This window comes from Petromyzon marinus, unplaced genomic scaffold, assembly GCF_048934315.1.
Source record: "Petromyzon marinus isolate PM22_M1 ecotype Great Lakes invasive population unplaced genomic scaffold, UKy_Petmar_22M1.pri1.0 PM_G_Scaffold_34, whole genome shotgun sequence".
In the NCBI taxonomy this organism is placed as follows: Eukaryota; Metazoa; Chordata; class Hyperoartia; order Petromyzontiformes; family Petromyzontidae; genus Petromyzon; species Petromyzon marinus.
This window is the reverse complement of record NW_027422917.1, coordinates 1,356,021-1,377,417: the sequence shown is the minus strand read 5'-3', so window position 1 is coordinate 1,377,417 and position 21,397 is coordinate 1,356,021. Positions and strand designations below refer to the sequence as shown.

Sequence of the window (21,397 nt, the reverse complement as noted above, 5' to 3'; positions counted from 1 at the left end):
TGAGCCATCTGGTCTCCTTTCGATTAAAACATCCAAGAAGGGTAGCTTGCCATCCTTTTCCACTTCCATTGTGAATTTGATGTCTGGGTGTATGGAGAGTTGATGCGGTTGAGGAATCTGTTCAGAGCTGGTCGGCCATGTGGCCAGATGACGAATTTGTCATCCACGTACCGCAAGGATGGACGTAGGGTGGATGCCTGGACGGCATCCGTCTCAAAGTTGTCCATGCAAAACATTGGCTAGGATTGGAGATAAGGGAGAACCCATTGGGGTACCTTCAACTTGTTTGCAGAATGTTCCATTCCAGGTGAAGTAAGTGTTGGTGAGGCAGTGTGTCACCAGGGCCGGTACATCAGCATTCAGCCCTTGTTGGACCAAATCTCCAATGCTTGCAATTGTGTCAGGCACAGGAACTTTGATAAACAAAGAGACTACATCAAATCTATCGCGGCGGTGGTGTTGGGAATGGTGATGGTGGAGCTGCTGGTGGTGGTGGTGGTGTTGGGAATGGTGATGGTGGAGCTGCTGGTGGTGGTGGTGGTGGGGGTGGTGGTGTTGGGAATGGTGATAGTGGAGCTGCTGGTGGTGGTGGCGGTGGCTACCTGGACTCGGCAGAGACGGCGTGACTCATCAGCAGGCACTCGGGAACCAGGATTGGGACGCTCCGTCGCTCCCTCGCTGGAGGAAAGAGAACGAGAAGATCACGCGCAGGGTGGGAAGATAAACTCAACAACGCACGGAACTCCTTTGACGCTTCCCGAAATACAACAGCAGCAGCAGCAAGCAGCATCGTCAGGTCTGTTGATGTTTCTGGTTGTTGTTGTCGTAGTTACCGGTGAAATGTCACCAGGTACTCGAATTGTAAAACGTTGTAGTGGATTTACTCTCCAACACACAACCAGTTAGTACTGAACTAGTATACTACACTATAGACTACACGATACACTACACTATATACTACACTATAGACTACACTATACACCACACTGTATACTACACTATAGACTACACTATAAACTAAACTATAGACTACACTATACACTACACTGTATACTACACTACGCTATAAACTACACTATAATTGTAAATGTTGTAGTGGGTTTACTCTCCAACACACAACCAGTTAGTGTTGAACTAGTATACTACATTATACACTACACTATACATTAAACTGTATACTACACTACACTATAAACTACACTATAATTGTAAATGTTGTAGTGGATTTACTCTCCAACACACATCCAGTTAGTAATGAATTAGTATACTACACTATAGACTACGCCATACACTACACTGTACAGTACACTATAGACTACACTATACACTGTATACTACACTACACTATAATTTGATTTGAAGCTTTCGTAACTGCAGGGATTACTCTTTGGTTTTTTCGATAAAGTCACGTATAAATAAGAAATAATGAAATAACATAATAGCGTACGACGTTTCGGTTGCAACACAAGCAAACATCATCAGGTACAGAAGAGCTAAATTTACAAGACAGGGGAGACACATAACCTCAGATGTATATACAAACACCCAAGTAGGGGGAACTGACACAGATACAACAGGGGACACAGAGAGAGAAGCATACCAGACAAACAGGGTTTAGCAAAATTTTTGGAAACCATATAAAGCAACACAGACAAATGTTGTGTGCTGCAGCGCCCTGCTTTGCTCCGTGCATGCCTCGTGCTGATTTTGTCCCATTGTCACTCAGCCTTGCCTTCTCTGCCTGTTTGGGGCGGCTTTGCTGTGTCCTTGTCTCTGTGCTGGCTCGCTCCACTTGGTTGTCTGTGTGTGTGTGTCTGTATTTTGAGTCCGGCAAAACAACCCCCTACCTCCTCGCGGTGCCGGACGGGCAACTCTGTCGTGGACAGTGCTGTGGGGGGAGATCCAATTTTGATTGGTTCCTCCCCTCATGGCATATGTTTCCACCACAGGGGCTAAACGGGGGCTCTGGACGGGTGCGAGGGGCTGGTAACCCCTCCACCTTCAATTAATTACCACGAAACCACGAATTAAACTGAAATATGTAACTAATAAGCTTGTGCCGGAGGCCCCGGGGGGCCAGGCGTCTATGACGTCTCCTGGCCAAACCCCAATTGGCGGAGCCAGGATATTGAATACCTACCCTCGGGGCTACTCCAGAAACAACGAAAAGCCACTACGGGTGGCCATGTGGAATGTTCGAACGCTCACTGCAGAGGAGAGGCTGCCACTCCTCTGTCGGGAGCTGGACCGGTACCGCCTGGATCTATGCGGCATTCAGGAGGTCCGGTGGACCGGCTCTGGCTCCTGCCACCATGAGGGGTGGACAGTCCTCTACTCGGGGCAGCAGACTGCCAAACAACAGGGTGTGGGTCTTCTTTTGAACAAAAGAATGAAGGGGGCGTGGGAGCGTGGCGGTGAGGTGTGGGAAGCTGTAAGCCCCAGGCTACTTTGGGCTCGCCTTCCCATCAACCGGAGGCGAGGAATGGTGGTCGTGGTTACTTATGCCCCCACCGAAGATGAACATCCGTGGAGGGATGCAGGCAAAGCCGATGAGTCAGATGCCTTCTATGACCTCCTGTCACAGGTGCTGGCTAAAGTGGCCCCTCGGGATAGAGTCATCATGTTGGGTGACTTCAATGCCCGAGTTGGTCATGATACTGGCACCTGGTCTGGAGTGATTGGAGGGCATGGGCCAGATCAGCTCAATAACAACGGTAGGAGGCTGCTAGATTTTTGTGCAGCCCATGGGCTTGTAATTACCAACATGCTGTTCGGGCATCGGCGCATCCATACAACATCATGGATGCATGCCGGGTCCAAGCAAGAACATCTGCTGGACTACATAGTGACGGACCAGCGAATGCGAGCCCATGTCCTTGACACCAGGACCTACCGTGGAGCTGATCTGCCCTCTGACCATCGACTAGTCATCTGTAAGATGCGCCTGCCATTCTTCCACTCCGGTGGTGGGTGTACACCCAGGACCCCATTCCAACATAAAGTGGCCTGGTCTCAGTTATCTGATGAAAGTTGCAAGCGAGAATTTCATCATCGCTTGCGGCTGGGATTGGCATCGTCCCCGACTCCTCCTGATGTCGAGGGTAAATGGGCGAGGTTTAGGACTGTGACTCATGCAGCTGCAATGGCTGCTTTGGGTACGCGGTCCAGACCTCCCCAGAGACCCTGGCTGACAGAGGAGGTGTTCAGGATGGTTGAGAAAAAGCGACAGGCCCACTGTCATCGGCTACAGAATCCCACGTCAGAGAATGAGGAGGCTTACCGCAGCCTTCGCTCGGAGGTTCGGAGAGCCGTGAGGCGCTGCAAGGATGGGTGGTGGTCGCGGGTTGCTGAGGAGATGGAGTCTGCCTCAGTGGCCCGTGATCACAAATCTCTATTTAACTCCATCAAAAAAGTAACCTGCAGCGCCACACCTATTACCATCATTAGGGGAAAAAACGGTGATCCAATCTCCGACCCCCAGGAACAGGTTCGCAGATTTGCTGAGCATTTCTGTGAGGTCCTGGGGGAGGGAAAATCCCTCAGCCAGGAAAACATCGTGGCACAAAGTGAGGATGACCCTGCTGAGGCTGCAGTGCCAGAAGAAGATGAAGAGGGGGCTAAGCGGGCGCGGCACGGGCTAGAGAAGAGATGGAGTGATGTGGTACAGGAGGACGTGGAGCTGAGTGGACTTGCCGATGACTGGTACCAGCGGTGTCAAGATCGGCCTCTGTGGAGGAGGCTCGTGAAGGATGCTACTGGGCAGTTGGAGGCAGTCGCCCTCCAATAACAACGGAGGGCGGAGGAGCGACGCTCAGAACAACGAGCGGAGCGCCGGGTGGCTAAAGCACAGCAGGTTGGCACAGTAGGGGGCACAGGTGGTGCATCAGCCAGTCATCTCAGTCAGTCGACCCGTGGCACCTGGGTCTGCCCAGTGACCTCCTGCCAGCGGGCGTTCGACACTTCACGTGGCCTCACGGTGCACATAGCCTGGCACAAGCGTCGTGGTGACGTCACCGCCACTTAGTGGCGAATGGCGGTTGTTGTTGTATTTTGAGTTTCATACTTTACTTGCAATTTAGCAATCTTTTGAAATAGCGTGATCAACCGGACTATGCGTTAATTGTGTTTTGACCGACCGACTGTGTTGCTTTACATGGTTTCCAAAAATTTTGCTAAACCCTGTTTGTCTGGTATGCTTCTCTCTCTGTGTCCCCTGTTGTATCTGTGTTAGTTCCCCCTACTTGGGTGTCTGTGTATACATCTGAGGTTATGTGTCTCCCGTCTCGTAAATTTAGCTCTTCTGTACCTGATGATGGCTGCTTGTGTTGCAACCGAAACGTCGTACGCTATTATGTTATTTCATTATTTCTTATTTATATGTGACTTTACCGAAAAAAACAAAGAGTACACTATAATTGTAAATGTTGTAGTGGATTTACTCTCCAACACACAACCAGTTAGTGTTGAACTAGTATACTACTTTATACACTACACTATACATTAAACTGTATACTACGCTACACTATAAACTACACTATAATTGTAAATGTTGCAGTGGGTTTACGCTCCAACACACAACGAGTTAGTGTTGAACAAGTATACTACACTATACACTACACTATACATTACACTATAAACTACACTATAATTGTAAATGTTGTAGTGGGTTCACGCTCCAACACACAAACGGTATGTGATGAACTCGTATACTACACTATAGACTACACTATACACTACACTGTATACTACACTATAGACTACACTGCATACTACACTGTACACTACACTATACACTACACTGTACAGTACACTATAGACTACACGATAAACGAGTAACTACTTAGCACGTTTTGTTTATGTGACACAAACCTTACTAATTGGCTGTGTCAGGTGATGGCGGGTTTAACGACAGAGCATTTATATTTACACGATCTCACCCAAACAAACTCTACTATGGACAGGATCAAAATCTCGTGTTTAGAAAGACAGAGAGAGACGCAGACTTCAAATGTACAGCAGACATCAGGGTCAGACCCATGACCTCCTGCATACCGGGCGAGGTAGTTAACATCTCATAGCCACCGTGATGATGAGAGACACCACAAATTCAAAATACAGAACAGGTGGCGGGCTTCAGCGCACCTTGCAGACGAACGCGGCGACGACGGCAGCAGCCCCGGCCACCAAGCCCAGCGCTGTCAACGTCGCCACCGCCACCGCCTCCACCACCGCCGCCACCAGCCACGTCCCCTTCGTGGGCGAGGGGAGCGGCGCGGTCGCTGTGGGGTCGGAGGCGGCGTCGCCATTGCGCCGCCGCGGGGCTGACAGAGAACCGGGGCGGCGACGGAGAAGGGGCTCGGTGAGACCGGCACGCGGCGCCACCGGCTCAACGCGGCTTCGCGTTTTGTTCGTTCGCTGTTGTTGCTGCACCCGACCTGAGAGCCGCGCGGCTCGCAGGGCCGCGCCCGATAAAATGAAATGAAAAAAAAAACTTGAAACTTCGCCTGCGGCAAGGCAGGCAGGAGGATCAATCGCTAAAAAGTGGCACTGCCTGGACACGGCTCACCGGGGGGAGGGGGGGGGCATCTTCACCGTTATCACTCTAACCCCGCACGCTCTCTTCTAAGGGCGTCGACAACAACAACAACACGGCGCTTGTCGCCAGGCTCGGCGCACTTGAAGACTGGCGGTAGGTCACGGGGACAGACCCAGCAGCAGGCGCCGTGGGGTCGACCGATGTGCACCAGACGTGCGACGTTATCACGCAGGACGCTCAAGGGTATCAAAGGCGTAGCCTCGACAGACGGTTAGGTCAAGTGCCGCTAGCGAGCAGCGGCAATGGAAGCTGGCACGCCACACCAGGGTGGGTGTCCAGCACCACGCCTGCCCGGCTCGCCTTTGTCTCCCCAGCGGCGGTGTTTACAAACCGCACCGGGGAACTCGTTTCAGGCCGACGCCGGATCAAATCACCGTCACCGGCGTTGGCCGCGAACGGGAATTGAACTCGGGCCGCCAGATTCGTAGCAGCAGCAGCGTAGCGCTAACCGCCAACGCAGCTGCTCCCCGCTCGGGCCGTCGCACGGGATGACACCAGCTTCATCCCTCGGGCCCGCGTGAATCGTGCTACACGAGAATTCTCCCCTCGCGCGCACGCCACCGGTACACTGCAGGCAGGCCTCCCTCAGTGCTCGAGGTGCGGCCCCCTGGGAAAAGTGAGCGCTAAAGGAATCCTCGTTAAAGGGGGGCGGTGGGGGGAGTCATTATGCTAGCGTGTATAGATGCTAAACGCGATATCAGAATTTACAAATATAATTTATATTTCGATTTAAAGCTTTCGTGACTGCAAGGATTCATCTTCTTTGGTTCTTTCGGTAAAGTCACCACGTAGAATGAGAATTAAATATTATTGTGTTATTTTATTTTATCAATTTATTATTTTATTCTCAATCTGCGTGACTTTACCAAAAGAACCAAAGAAGATAATTTATATTATTATAATAATTGATCACAGGGACTCCCTACTTACGAATGTCCTACTAGGAACTTTCAGAGATACGAACAAACCGGGTACCCGTGTGTCCGGTCGCCTAATTTGGACCGAGAGTCCCAAGCTCAACAGACGGCGGCAGTGGCGTCTGCAACATCTTCAGGACGTGACGAATGGAAAGGGGTAAAAAAAGCAGCCTCTTCTTTTCGTCATCATCGTGAGACCGCCAAAAATGTTCCCGTAGATATATAAAACCAACCCACACTCTTTGGTTCTATTCGGTAAAGTCACGTAGGTAAAAATAAAATAGCAAAAAATCACGACGTTTCGACCGCAACGCGAGCGATCATCATCAGGTGTGAAAACCACAGCAAAAGACATTTGGAAAAAAAAGTGTCTAATGGCGGTAGTTTAGGCATTGTGAGCCAGATTGAGGCGTCGATATGGATTGGTGATGTAGAAAAGATGGTCCCGGCGTTGGTTTCAAGTTCACTGGCGGTGCCTTGTTTATTGGGGACGGATTATTTTAAGAGGATGCCCCTTTGGATTTTAATTGACCGGGGTTGGGTGGAGTTACCGTTGAGGTTTTTGGAGTCCCCTTCAAATCTAGAATAAAACCAACCCACACCCACCCACCCATCTTTTGCCAAGTGGCCTTTTGTGATCGGACGGTCCCCCCCCAAACGCCGCTCGCTCCGTTCACCTGCGACCGTCACGTTCAGCGTCGCCTCCCGTGCCACCGCAACGTCCTCCGCGTTGCACCGCCCGCAGACCACCATGCACCCAATCACGGGGCCGAGGCCCGCGGAGACGCGCCGGAGCCTCACGGAGCAGTCGCCCTTCGCCACGTCGCCCACGAGCGCGGCCACCCCGACGCCGACGACGTCGACGCCCGAGTTGTAGATCTGCGGACGAGAAAAAAGGAAAGGCCGCGATCCGGTGTTGCCGCCCGCCCGCCCGCCCGCCCGTCTCCGGCCCGTCTCTCCCGAGCGTCCCACAGCGGCTCCCGGCGACTCGCGCAGCGTTCCCAGACTCCGGTGCGGAGGAGGCGGCGAAGTTTCGCGATGCACGACTTTTTTATTTTGTTTGATTCCTGCAGCGTACGAATTCGGCCGCGATTTGATTGATGCCCGATTGGCTGTGGCCCCGCCGTCATCCGCTTAAGTGGGCGGAGCCTTCTGCTGGGCAGGGGCAGTAAAGTGTTATCATTCGGCATGCGCATCTCGTCAGTGACATGTAAATATTCTTTGGGTCTTCCGGTAAAAGTCACGCAGATAGGTTCAAATAAAATGAACCTATCTACGTGACTTTGCCGAAAGAAGGGAAATAATAAAATAATAAAACATAATAACATTATTAGGTTTTATTTTTATAATTTTATTGTTTCCCTTCTACGTGGTGACTTTACCGAAAGAACCAAGAAGATGAATCCCTGCAGTCACGAAAACTTGAAATCGAAATTTTAGCGAAAGACCCAAAGAATATGAACTCGTGAAGTCACGAAAGCCTTAAGTCTAGTAATGTATAACTTATATTAGTGGTTTCTGGCATAGAGATCCACAGAAACTGGTTAAAGTTGTGGATTATCCGTGACTTTGAATTATCCACGGCCGTCTTCCCGATCTGTAAGTGCGGATAATCAAAGAGTCCACTTTATTTGTTTGGAACATCGCACGCTCTTTCCTTGTGCACGTGGGGCTTTATCCCTTGGGTGTGCCAGTTTCATTCAATAGGAAGCCGTTCAATTACGAAATTAGGCAAACTTCTTAAAACGAGATCCTTATTTAAAACAACAAAAAAGTGGCACTCGACGAGACGTTAGCTGGGTCGTTGAGTGACACCGTCACTCCTCCGGAGCAAAACAAACACGCGCAAATAACGCGCCGCCGGTTAAACAAAAACCGCGGCGTGTCAATGCCAGCGGCGACACGGACGGGGGAGTCAGGTCGTTCAAAGTTAGAGCCGGGATGAGGTCCGCCCATCACCTGGATGACGTCGCCAATGGGCGTGTTCTTCGAGTAGAACGCGGGCAACACGGACCACTTGACGATGACGTGATTCGGGTCGGTCGGCGGCGGTGAGAAAGAGCAGTTGATGGTCAAGCTCACCCCCTCCGTCGCGTCCAGCCTCTCCGGCAGGGAGAGCCGGAGCTTTGCTGCGAACGTTACATCTGCACGGGAAGAGAGGAGAAAGAGAGTTTAACACGTAGTAGGCTTTCGCGACCAATATTATTCACAATAAAGGTTGTTTTTGGGTTAGATCGCGTTATTTATAAATGTGTCGTAACCCTCCACCACCCGACACGGCCAATCAGCAAAAAAAAAGTGTCACGTTGACAAAAGACAAATAGTTCACTACTTTAGCCCCACACCGGTGGTGTTGAAGAGTGAATCCACAACATTTACAGTTTGAGTATTATTAAATAATACATATTACAATTCCTTATAGGGGAAACACATGCTAATTAACGGATTACTAACGTAGCATATAATCACTAACACACATTACAACTAATTACTAATCTACAACTCATTACTAATCATAACCAATGGCTGATTACCAATCGATTATATAATTACAATTCCCCCCCTGCCTCTCATCACTGCACCTGATATGAGTTAAATGATGACGTCACCCTGCTGCTCTATTTAAGACCGGGAGCAAGCGAGGGCTTTACCATTCTGGCAAATTGCCCGATGATGCTGGATGTATTTACCAGCGAAACGTCGTACTCAAACTGTAAATGTGGATTCACTCTTTAACACACCGGTGGGCTAAAGTAGTGAATTATTTGTCTTTTGTCAACGTGACACTTTTTTTTGCTGATTGGCCGTGTCGGGTGGTGGAGGGTTACGACACATTTATAAATAACGCGATCTAACCCAAAAACCTTTATTATGAATAATATTGGTCGCGAAAGCCTACGTGTTAAACTAATCAAAGAGGAGTTGTGTTAAGATGTTCCAACACCAAATAGACACCTTTTGCAGGGAACCAAGTCTGAAAATGACCACACATACGGTACGTGTGGTGACCATGCAAACAACCTCTGATAATATATGCAGTGCTTTAATAATAATAACGTAACTATATTCTTGGTTCTTTCGGTAAAGTCAAGTAGAAGGGAAACAATAAAATAATAAATACATTGCTTGCCGTGGTTTTTCACACCTGATGATGATTGCTTGTGTTGCAGTCTAAACATCGTGATAATTTTATTGTTTTATATATATATTATTATTTTATTGTTTCCCTTCTACGTGGTGACTTTACCGAAAGAAGCAAGAATATGAATCCCTGCAGTCACGAAAGCTTTAAATAAAAAAAGTAACGTGACTATAATCTTATATGCATTGTCTTTGAGAAACCGATTGGTCTACACCAGAGACAGCCTTGTTCTTAATGGCCTAGCCTCACCATTGTCAGACCAGGGAACGCCAACAACAGTACAAAGACAATGCGCTATTTCTAGATTTGAAGATTTCGTGACTGCAAGGATTCATACTCTTTGGTTTTTTCGGGAAAGTCACGTGGGTAAAAAAAAATCAATAAAATAAATGAAAACAACTAAATTAAATCATTTAATTTAATTAAATCATTTAATTTAGTTGTTTAATTCAGCTGTTATCATTTAGATTCTAGATTTTTTTTTTACCTACGTGACTTTACCGAAAAAACCAAAGAGTACAATGCACTATATATATATTTTTTTTTTATCAGACCATGTCTGTTTGCATGTTCACCACAAGTACGTGTAGCTGATGCAGTAATTGATTCCTTGACAAAGTTATCTATTTGGTATTTGAACATAATAACATGTTTTCTTGGTCATTTCGGTAAAGTCACATAGAAGGGAATTTTATTGTTTTATATTGTTATTATTTTATTGTTTCCCTTCTACATGGTGACTTTACCGAAAGAACCAAGAATATGAATCCCTGCAGTCCCGAAAGCTTTAAATCAAAATATAATAACATCTGTTTTCTTGGTCAAAAGGGTCAAATCTATTCTTATATTTAATACTTTGATACTGGTGAAAAGGTATCCCATGATAGAGCTGCTCACCCCGAGCTATGAATGCTCCGATACGTGTGGCATTCTCCTGTAGCTCGCCATTGCTCAAGCGCAGGCCCTGGGCTGTTTATTTGTTCAATGCACAGAACACTGGCGATTCCAGCCACCCTATTAGCCTCTCCAAATGATGAACTCTGCTGATAACAGCGATGTCGGAAACCTGCTGCCACAACTACGGATTATACGATGGCGGTGCTGACGCGTCTACGGATGACAACGACGATGACGACGCTAGACAAGACGATGCCGAACAACGGCGTCAATGACGATTACCGTCACGGTGACGCTTGCTGGATGCTGCCGCTGCGGTTTCTTGTTCGTGTTATTGTTTCGTTGCGGTTGCAACCCGATTCAAGAGCCGCATGGCTCACAGGGCTCTAACCAATAAGCGAACTGGACTGGTCGGTGTTCACGGTGGTTGTTACCTCGGACCGCGACGGAGGCCAGAAGGAGCACCGCTAGACACCGCGGCAACATGGCGTGGCCGGCGCGTTCTTGCTGCCGCTGGTGTAGCTGGTACACCACCACCGTCCCCTTCTCCTCCCGCCGTGAACCCTATGTATGTTGCGTATTAAAACACAATGCATTTCACACCATTAGATTATTGATTAAGACAATGCACACACCACTACAATGACATTATACAATACAAATAAGTTAACATCTCTAACCTGCAATAAGTCGATCAGACACCATCCTTCCACCGCGCTTCATATTTTAGACCTTAATAATTCACAGTATTTTATAGCATTGAAATGGACGTTCACATTCAGCTCTGAGGCGGCGACCATTGGTTCTTGTACCTCGTCAACAACACCAGCGTTATCGACTGTTACATCACAGCAACATCGCACTCTCCTCACCAAAACGCATTTACAGTGGACGACCGCTTTGGAATACGTTGAATTTGGTCCACGTCGTGTATTTGACGAGAGAAAAAATGTCTTGGGATACGTCTTGCTTGGGGTACGATGCGCTTGCTGCAACTTGTATGGGTCGGGATGAGTCACCGCGTAGAGTAGAGCCCGTTCACGACTTAAACAAAGCGCCGCTCCTCAGTCTGCCTGTCCAGTAGATCTCGTTCAGTGCGCAACCCTTTTGCTACAACTCTCCGTGAATTTCCACGTGGTGTTTTTTGTCATTTTAACGTTAATTTTTTTTGTCAATTCATTCAAGAAGGTTAGTGAGGAAAGCCAAGCTGCGAAGAAAATGGCGAGGATCACTGTCGACGTGAAATAAGAGATCGTAGAAAAAAGTATGACAGCGGCGTGCGCGTCACTGATCTTGCGGTAGCATCGCGTATATGCCGAGAGCAACAATTTAGACGATGGTGAAGAAAACATAACGAAGCCATCGAATCAGCTAACGTTGCAAAAGGGGGTGAAATTTATATCAAACACAAAGATCACGGACATCAGAGCAAGTAGAAACATTGTCTTCTTTGGTTCTTTCGGTAAAGTCACGTAGAATGAGAATAAAATAACAAATTGATAAAATAAAATAAAATAACACAATAATATTCTCACGACGTTTCGGCCACAACACAAGCGGCCTTCATCAGGTGAAGGGACGAGACTGTCTGGTAGGACAGCGCTGGAGTGAAAGAGCCACGTTCAGATCACGGCCTTTAAGCTGTGTGAGAGGAACAAAGCGCCTTGACAAAGGAATTAGCATATAATTTAGCATTGAAATGGCTGAATGATTAGCTTGTGACTGGTCACAGAAATAGCATACACATCCGCAGAGGCACCCCTTGACAATGGAATTAGCATAGAATTTAGCATTGAAATAGCTAAGTTAAAGCATACACATCCGCAGAGGCACCCCTTGACAATAGAATTAGCATAGAATTTAGCATTGAAATAGCTGAGTGATTAGCTTGTAACTGCTCACAGAAATAGCTACGTTAAAGTCAGACCATACACATTCACCGAGGCACTTAGTACAAATCAAACAGGAGAATTTAGCATTGAAATAACTAGGCGAATTTAGCATTGAAATAACTGAGTGATTAGCTAGTGACTGGTCACAGAAATGACTATGTTGAAGTCAAGGCCTACACATCTGAGCTATTCACATTACTATATAGTGAACCAATAAACAACTAAAATATAAATTACCTAAATGTTATCAATAAACTCTATATTCTCCAATCAGCTAAGCTACCAACAATAAGTCGTTATATATCACAATGCTATATGGCGAAAAAATGGGTGGATTCTTACCCTCAACTTTAGCACCACGGATAGCTACGGGCCCCGTTCAGACGGACGAGTTCGTCCATGGTCGGAACAGAGGAGGGGGAGAGAGACAGCTGCGAGGCCCTAGTATACTCCATGTTGTAAAACCATACCATTAACCGTGGTGTGACAGGTATTAAGAGGCAATGCTGGCGAAAGAGCTGCGGTCTGAAGGTCATCGTAAAAATACAATTAATAAGAACAGAAATGATTTAAAACATCTTTCCAGTGGTTACTAAGCCAGAATCCATCTTCTCGGTTGAAATTGTCTCTGTGCTTGTATATGTGAATGGCCTCATGAACGAATCTCTCATGGTAGCCGGTTGGTTTGCAAAGAACCTCCGTCTTGGAGAAGTCAATGTCATGTGAGCCCACTGAATTATAACAGTGATCTGCCACGGCAGAGGAGTTCGTCCTACCGTGTTTCAAGTCTGCTTTATGTTCGCGGATGCGGTCCGAGATATGTCTTTTGGTTTCTCCAATGTAGCTACTACCACAGAGGCACTTTAGTTTGTAAACGCCCGGGTACTGTATGTCTGGAACAGCATCTTTTACAGATGGAACTGAATCACGGATTTTATGTACTGTGTTGAATCGGACCTGGATCTTGTGTTTATTCAGGATTTTGGAGATCTTTTTTAGTGACCCCTGCAATGTAGGGTAAGGTGATGGTTTTGAGTGGCTCCACAAGAGGATCCTTCTTCATGACTGGAGTGATGGCTTTGCGGATTGTGTAGCCGGAGTAGCCATTAGCCCTGAGAGCCTGGTGTACGTGCTTGAGTTCACTGATAATGTGTTCCTGGTCGGAAATGCATTGGGCTCTATGGCATAGAGTCTTGATGAGGGAGTTCTTCTGGGATGGATGGTGGTGGGAATCCGGTTTCAAGTAAGCATCTGTATGGGTAGCTTTCCTGTAGACAGAGTGGCTCATTGAACCATCATGTCTCCTTTTAATTAAGACATCCAAAAAGGGTAGTTTGCCATCTTTTTCGACCTCCATGGTAAATCTGATGGCTGGGTGTATGGAATTGATGTGGTCGCGGAATTGGTCTAGAGCAGGCTGGCCATGTGGCCAGATGACAAAGGTGTCATCAACGTACCTCTTCCATAAGGTCGGGCGTAGAGTGGCAGTCTGGATGGCGTCAGTTTCAAATTTTTCCATGAATACGTTGGCTACAACCGGAGATAGGAGGGAGCCCATTGGGGTGCCCTCAGTTTGTTTGTAGAAAGTTCCATTCCAGGTGAAGTATGTGTTGGTTAAGCAATGTCTCACCAGGGGGGGTAAATCAGTATGCAGTCCTTGATGAACCAGGTCTTCAATGATAGCGATGGTGTCAGGTACCGGGACTTTGGTGAACAAGGACACCACATCAAAACTGACAAGCAGGTCGTTTGGGGACAGGGAAATGCCTTTGATTGTCGATACCAGGTGAGTAGAATTTAGTACCGCAGAGGTGGTTTTTCCAGTGAAAGGTCGCAGTATATCAGCAAGAAAACGTGCCAGTTTGTAGGTGGGGGAGTTGATAGTAGAGACGATGGGACGAAGGGGTGTATCTTCTTTGTGTATCTTTGGAAGCCCATATAATCTTGGTGGTCTGGCAGCAGAGGGTTTCAACGAGAACTGTTTGATCTCATCAATTAATGCTGTTGAATCAGAGATGATTTTGTTCGTTTTGGTGACCAGGCTGTTGGTGGGATCTCTTTTTATTTTTGTATAGCTGCCATCGTCGAGTAGTTCTTGAATTTTGTTGTTATATTCTGTTTTGTCCATGATGACAGTGGCATTGCCTTTGTCGGCTGAGAGGACGACAATATCATCCCTCTTTTTTAATTGAGATAATTCAAAACGTTCGTCTTTGCTGATGTTGCTGGGTGGCAACTTAGCGTTTTTGAGGGTTGCAGCGATTTCAGATCTTGCTACGCTGCAGAGATGTGACTCAAGCCCTTGAGTGCAACGTCGACATGGGCAATGATATCATTAACCGGTAAGTGTCTCGGTGTGACAGCAAAGTTTAGACCTTTAGCTAAAACGGATTTCAGACCATCTGAAATTATTATTGTGTTATTTTATTTTATCAATTTATTATTTTATTCTCATTCTACGTGACTTTACCGAAAGAACCAAAGAAGATGAATCATTGCAGTCACGAAAGCTTTAAATCGAAATTTAACCGCCTCTACGGGGAGGGATTCCACACATCCTTAAGATCATTCAAAAGACTCCGGGATAAGAAGGCTCAACTAAATTTTGATTTAAAGCTTTCGTGACTGCAGTAATTCATATTCTTAGTTTTTTCGGTAAAGTCACGTTGAAGAGAAACAACAAAATAACAAAATATATATAAAACAATAAAAAATTCTCACGACGTTTCGACCATAACTCAAACGGTCATCATCAGGTGTGTCGGTTTGCATAAATTTATTTTGAAAACGGCATATTTATTTATTTATATAAAATAACGTTTGCGTCACGCGCAACGATTGGCTGTTTGCCAGGACTAGTCCATCTATTTTTTGAAAAGAGGAGGGGGGAGACGAAATTTGTTTTTATGTATGCTGTCTGAAAGCCACTGTAAGCGTGAACAATCAATCAAGAACTGAAATGATTTATCAAATCTTTCCAATGATTGCTAAGATAGAATCCATCTTCTCGGTTGAAATTGTCTCTGTGTTTGTATATGTGGATAGCCTCATGAACGAATCTCTCATGGAAGCCAGATGGCTTACAAAGAACCTCCGTCTTGGAAAAGTCAATGGCATGTGAGCCTACTGAATTAGAACAATGATCTGCTACGGCCGAGGTGTTGGTCCTACCGTGTTTAAGGTCTGCTTTATGTTCACGAATGCGGTCCGAGATATGGCGTTTGGTTTCTCCAATGTAACTACTACCACAGAGGCAACTTAGTTTGTAGACACCAGGGTATTGTATGTCCGGAATCACATCTTTTACAGACGGAACCAGATCACGGATTTTATGTAATGTGTTGAAACGGACCTGGATCTTGTGTTTATTCAAGATTTTGGAGATCTTTTTTGTGATCCCAGCAATGTAGGGTAAAGTGATGGTTTTGAAAGGCTCCTCAAGAGGGTTCTTCTTCATGGTTTGAGTGATAGCTTTGCGGATTGTATAGTCGGAGTAACCATTAGCCCTAAGAGCTTGGTGTACGTGCTTGAGTTCACTGCTTATGTGTTCCTGGTTGGATATGCATTGGGCTCTATGATACAGAGTCTTGATGAGAGAATTCTTCTGTGATGGATGGTGGTGGGAATCCGGTTTCAGATAAGCATCCGTATGGGTAGCTTTCCTGTAGACAGAGTGGCAAGATACCTTTTTTACAGGAAAGCTACCCATACGGATGCTTATCTGAAACCGGATTCCCACCACCATCCATCACAGAAGAATTCTCTCATCAAGACTCTGTATCATAGAGCCCAATGCATATCCGACCAGGAACACATAAGCAGTGAACTCAAGCACGTACATTGGAGAAACCAAACGCCATATCTCGGACCGCATTCGTGAACATAAAGCAGACCTTAAACACGGTAGGACCAACACCTCGGCCGTAGCAGATCATTGTTCTAATTCAGTAGGCTCACATGCCATTGACTTTTCCAAGACGGAGGTTCTTTGTAAGCCATCTGGCTTCCATGAGAGATTCGTTCATGAGGCTATCCACATATACAAACACAGAGACAATTTCAACCGAGAAGATGGATTCTATCTTAGCAATCATTGGAAAGATTTGATAAATCATTTCAGTTCTTGATTGATTGTTCACGCTTACAGTGGCTTTCAGACAGCATACATAAAAACAAATTTCGTCTCCCCCCTCCTCTTTTCAAAAAATAGATGGACTAGTCCTGGCAAACAGCCAATCGTTGCGCGTGACGCAAACGTTATTTTTATATAAATAAATAAATATGCCGTTTTCAAAATAAATTTATGCAAACCGACACACCTGATGATGACCGTTTGAGTTATGGTCAAAACGTCGTGAGAATTTTTTATTGTTTTATATATATTTTGTTATTTTGTTGTTTCTCTTCAACGTGACTTTACCGAAAAAACTAAGAATAAGGCTCAACTAATCGAGTCTCTCACCTTTCTGAAGAGATGCCGCGACTCTAAGGTAATACCAACCGCATTTACACTAACCTCTGCTGTTGCAACTTCTCTCAATGCAAAACGAATTCTAGCTAGAACTAGCTTCGCTCTTATCTGGGAAAAAATCAGACTTACATGCACCGAACTCGATCAGTTAGACAAGACACTCTACAAATCACACTTAAAATTGACAGCAACAATGTCTACATCGGATTGGGAACATGTAGACAATATGACTACCTCTTCGGCTGCCACTATGTCGAACAAATGTAGGGACAATTTGATTTCCAAATTCAATCACCTCTCCAGCAAAAAATCGGATCCACACACCGAAAAGATAGACGTCAACAAAGTCGTAATTAATCGCAGTAACAGTTCCATTTCTGATGGTCTGAAATCCGTTTTAGCTAAAGGTCTAAACTTTGCTGTCACACCGAGACACTTACCGGTTAATGATATCATTGCCCATGTCGACGTTGCACTCAAGGGCTTGAGTCACATCTCTGCAGACGTAGCAAGATCTGAAATCGCTGCAACCCTCAAAAACGCTAAGTTGCCACCCAGCAACATCAGCAAAGACGAACGTTTTGAATTATCTCAATTAAAAAAGAGGGATGATATTGTCGTCCTCTCAGCCGACAAAGGCAATGCCACTGTCATCATGGACAAAACAGAATATAACAACAAAATTCAAGAACTACTCGACGATGGCAGCTATACAAAAATAAAAAGAGATCCCACCAACAGCCTGGTCACCAAAACGAACAAAATCATCTCTGATTCAACAGCATTAATTGATGAGATCAAACAGTTCTCGTTGAAACCCTCTGCTGCCAGACCACCAAGATTATATGGGCTTCCAAAGATACACAAAGAAGATACACCCCTTCGTCCCATCGTCTCTACTATCAACTCCCCCACCTACAAACTGGCACGTTTTCTTGCTGATATACTGCGACCTTTCACTGGAAAAACCACCTCTGCGGTACTAAATTCTACTCACCTGGTATCGACAATCAAAGGCATTTCCCTGTCCCCAAACGACCTGCTTGTCAGTTTTGATGTGGTGTCCTTGTTCACCAAAGTCCCGGTACCTGACACCATCGCTATCATTGAAGACCTGGTTCATCAAGGACTGCATACTGATGTACCCCCCCTGGTGAGACATTGCTTAACCAACACATACTTCACCTGGAATGGAACTTTCTACAAACAAACTGAGGGCACCCCAATGGGCTCCCCCCTATCTCCGGTTGTAGCCAACGTATTCATGGAAAAATTTGAAACTGACGCCATCCAGACTGCCACTCTACGCCCGACCTTATGGAAGAGGTACGTTGATGACACCTTTGTCATCTGGCCACATGGCCAGCCTGCTCTAGACCAATTCCGCAACCACATCAATTCCATACACCCAGCCATCAGATTTACCATGGAGGTCGAAAAAGATGGCAAACTACCCTTTTTGGATGTCTTAATTAAAAGGAGACATGATGGTTCAATGAGCCACTCTGTCTACAGGAAAGCTACCCATACAGATGCTTACTTGAAACCGGATTCCCACCACCATCCATCCCAGAAGAACTCCCTCATCAAGACTCTATACCATAGAGCCCAATGCATTTCCGACCAGGAACACATTACCAGTGAACTCAAGCAGGTACACCAGGCTCTCAGGGCTAATGGCTACTCCGACTACACAATCCGCAAAGCCATCACTCCAGTCATGAAGAAGGATCCTCTTGTGGAGCCACTCAAAACTATTACCTTACCCTACATTGCAGGGGTCACTAAAAAAGATCTCCAAAATCCTGAATAAACACAAGATCCAGGTCCGATTCAACACAGTACATAAAATCCGTGATTTAGTTCCATCTGTAAAAGATGCTGTTCCAGACATACAGTACCCGGGCGTTTACAAACTAAAGTGCCTCTGTGGTAGTAGCTACATTGGAGAAACCAAAAGACATATCTCGGACCGCATCCGCGAACATAAAGCAGACTTGAAACACGGTAGGACGAACTCCTCTGCCGTGGCAGATCACTGTTATAATTCAGTGGGCTCACATGACATTGACTTCTCCAAGACGGAGGTTCTTTGCAAACCAACCGGCTACCATGAGAGATTCGTTCATGAGGCCATTCACATATACAAGCACAGAGACAATTTCAACCGAGAAGATGGATTCTGGCTTAGTAACCACTGGAAAGATGTTTTAAATCATTTCTGTTCTTAATTAATTGTATTTTTACGATGACCTTCAGACCGCAGCTCTTTCGCCAGCATTGCCTCTTAATACCTCTCACACCACGGTTAATGGTATGGTTTTACAACATGGAGTATACTAGGGCCTCGCAGCTGTCTCTCTCCCCCTCCTCTGTTCCGACCATGGACGAACTCGTCCGTCTGAACGGGGCCCGTAGCTATCCGTGGTGCTAAAGTTGAGGCTTAAAGGCCGTGATCTGAACGTGGCTCTTTCACTCCAGCGCTGTCCTACCAGACAGTCTCGTCCCTTCACCTGATGAAGGCCGCTTGTGTTGTGGCCGAAACGTCGTGAGAATATTATTGTGTTATTTTATTTTATCAATTTATTATTTTATTCTTATTCTACGTGACTTTACCGAAAGAACCAAAGAAGATGAATCATTGCAGTCACGAAAGCTTTAAATCGAAATATTTGTCTTTGTTGTGTGTATGAGATGCATGTGTGTGTGTGTATATGGGAAGCGGTAGTGCAGCGGTGAGCGTGCTGCACTACGAACCTGGCGACCTGAGTGATTCCCACTCACGGCCAACACCAGCGACGATGATCTGAACCAGTCCTGGGCTTCCCCTGGGTCGACTCAGTTTAAAACCTAGTAGGCTTTTGCGACCAATATCATCCATAATAAAGGGACCTTTTTTTGGGTTAGATTGCGTAAATATAAATGTGTCGTTAAACCCGCCACCACCTGACACAGCCAATTAGTAAGGTTTGTCACGTAAACAAAACGTGCCAATTAGTTACTGCTTCAGCACACTGGTTGTGTATTGGATAGTAAACCCAGAACATTTACCATTAGAGTATGACGTTTCACTGATTATTACAACCAGCTTCATCAGGCGATTTGCCATAATTGTGAAGAAGTATTCCTGTTTCCGTCTTTGAAGTCAACTCAGCCTTAAATGAGTACTTGGTGCAGGGTGTGAACATCGCCACTTGGGAGACAAATGCGGCCGGGCGTGGTGTTTGGCCACCCACCCCATCGTGTGCTGGGCCGGCCTTCATAGGTGTTGGCTCCCAGTGATTGCCCCGAGTCTGTTAAGGCTATACGGGGGTCTTTGTCTTTGTGTGTATGAGATGCATGCGAGTGTGTGTGTATGAGATGTGTGTGTGTATGAGATGTGTGTGTGTGTGTATGAGATGTGTGTGTATATGAGATGCATGTGTATATGAGATGCGTGTGTGTGTATGAGATGCATGTGTGTGTATGAGATGCGTGGGTGTGTATGAGATGTGTGTGTGTATGAGATGTGTGTGTGTGTGTGTATGAGATGCGTGTGTGTATGAGATGCGTGTGTGTGTGTGTGTATGAGATGTGTGTGTATGAGATGCACTGCTGTATAATAATGTACTACTCACTACTGAGTACACAGACAGTCCCCACTGTGTTCACAGCTACCACCCCAATGCACGCATAAACTCAACTCAGTCATTAAAAATGTTAAGTTATGTTTAGCAAACAATAGTCATTGCAACATTATACTTGAATCTAATAACAAGTTTAAGGCACTGCTGTATAATAATGTACTTGTCACTACTAACCACACAGTACCCACTGTGTTCACAGCTACCACCCCAACGCACACATAAACTCAACACACACTCACACAGTGCGCTAACCACTGCACCGCCGCTCCCCACACACACACAGTGCGCTAACCACTGCACCACCGCTCCCCACGTCCACCACAACCTGGCACCCGATGATGTATCGATCGGCTCGGCTTACCGTGGCTGCTGCGCCAAGTCACCTGCAGAGAAAATCGATTCAAATTTCGATTAACTATTCTCGCGCCGATTCCTAATGGGATAACATTAGGAATCGATTATAATAGAATTACGGATGTATGAGTCGATTTCAATTGGGACAACATGGGAACCGATTTATTTGTGGCTTAGGCTAATAAAATCGATTTGCATTGGGATAACATGGGAATCAACAGTGGTCTAAAATGAACCTTCATTAATCGATTCCTACTGTGTAGACGTGGGAATCGACCACGTTAGACGATCACGTGTGTGGGCGTGGTCTCTCAACGTCAATCAACCAGGTAGGGCGTTGACTGGTGGAGAGTTTGGGATCTGATTGATTGATTGATTGCTTCTGTGGACAGGTGTCTTTTATACAGGTAACGAGCTGAGATTAGGAGCACTCCCTCTAAGAGTGTGCTCCTAATCTCAGCTCGTTACCTGTATAAAAGACACCTGGGAGCCAGAAATCTTT

The 21,397-nt window shown here is 46.1% G+C and overlaps 1 protein-coding gene across 1 annotated transcript; it reads right to left on the bottom strand.

The window, feature by feature from the left end:
* Nucleotides 1–601: 601 nt before the first annotated feature.
* On the bottom strand, nucleotides 602–20,970 carry LOC142915700 (uncharacterized). Its single transcript, XM_076061397.1, has 6 exons — nucleotides 20,903–20,970; nucleotides 10,987–11,116; nucleotides 8,473–8,657; nucleotides 7,191–7,392; nucleotides 5,143–5,321; nucleotides 602–678 (listed from the first exon to the last, which is right to left on the bottom strand). Exons 2-6 carry the CDS (start codon nucleotides 11,036–11,038, stop codon nucleotides 631–633), a joined length of 666 nt encoding a protein of 221 aa, XP_075917512.1. The 5' UTR covers nucleotides 11,039–11,116; nucleotides 20,903–20,970; the 3' UTR covers nucleotides 602–630.
* Nucleotides 20,971–21,397: the final 427 nt, after the last annotated feature.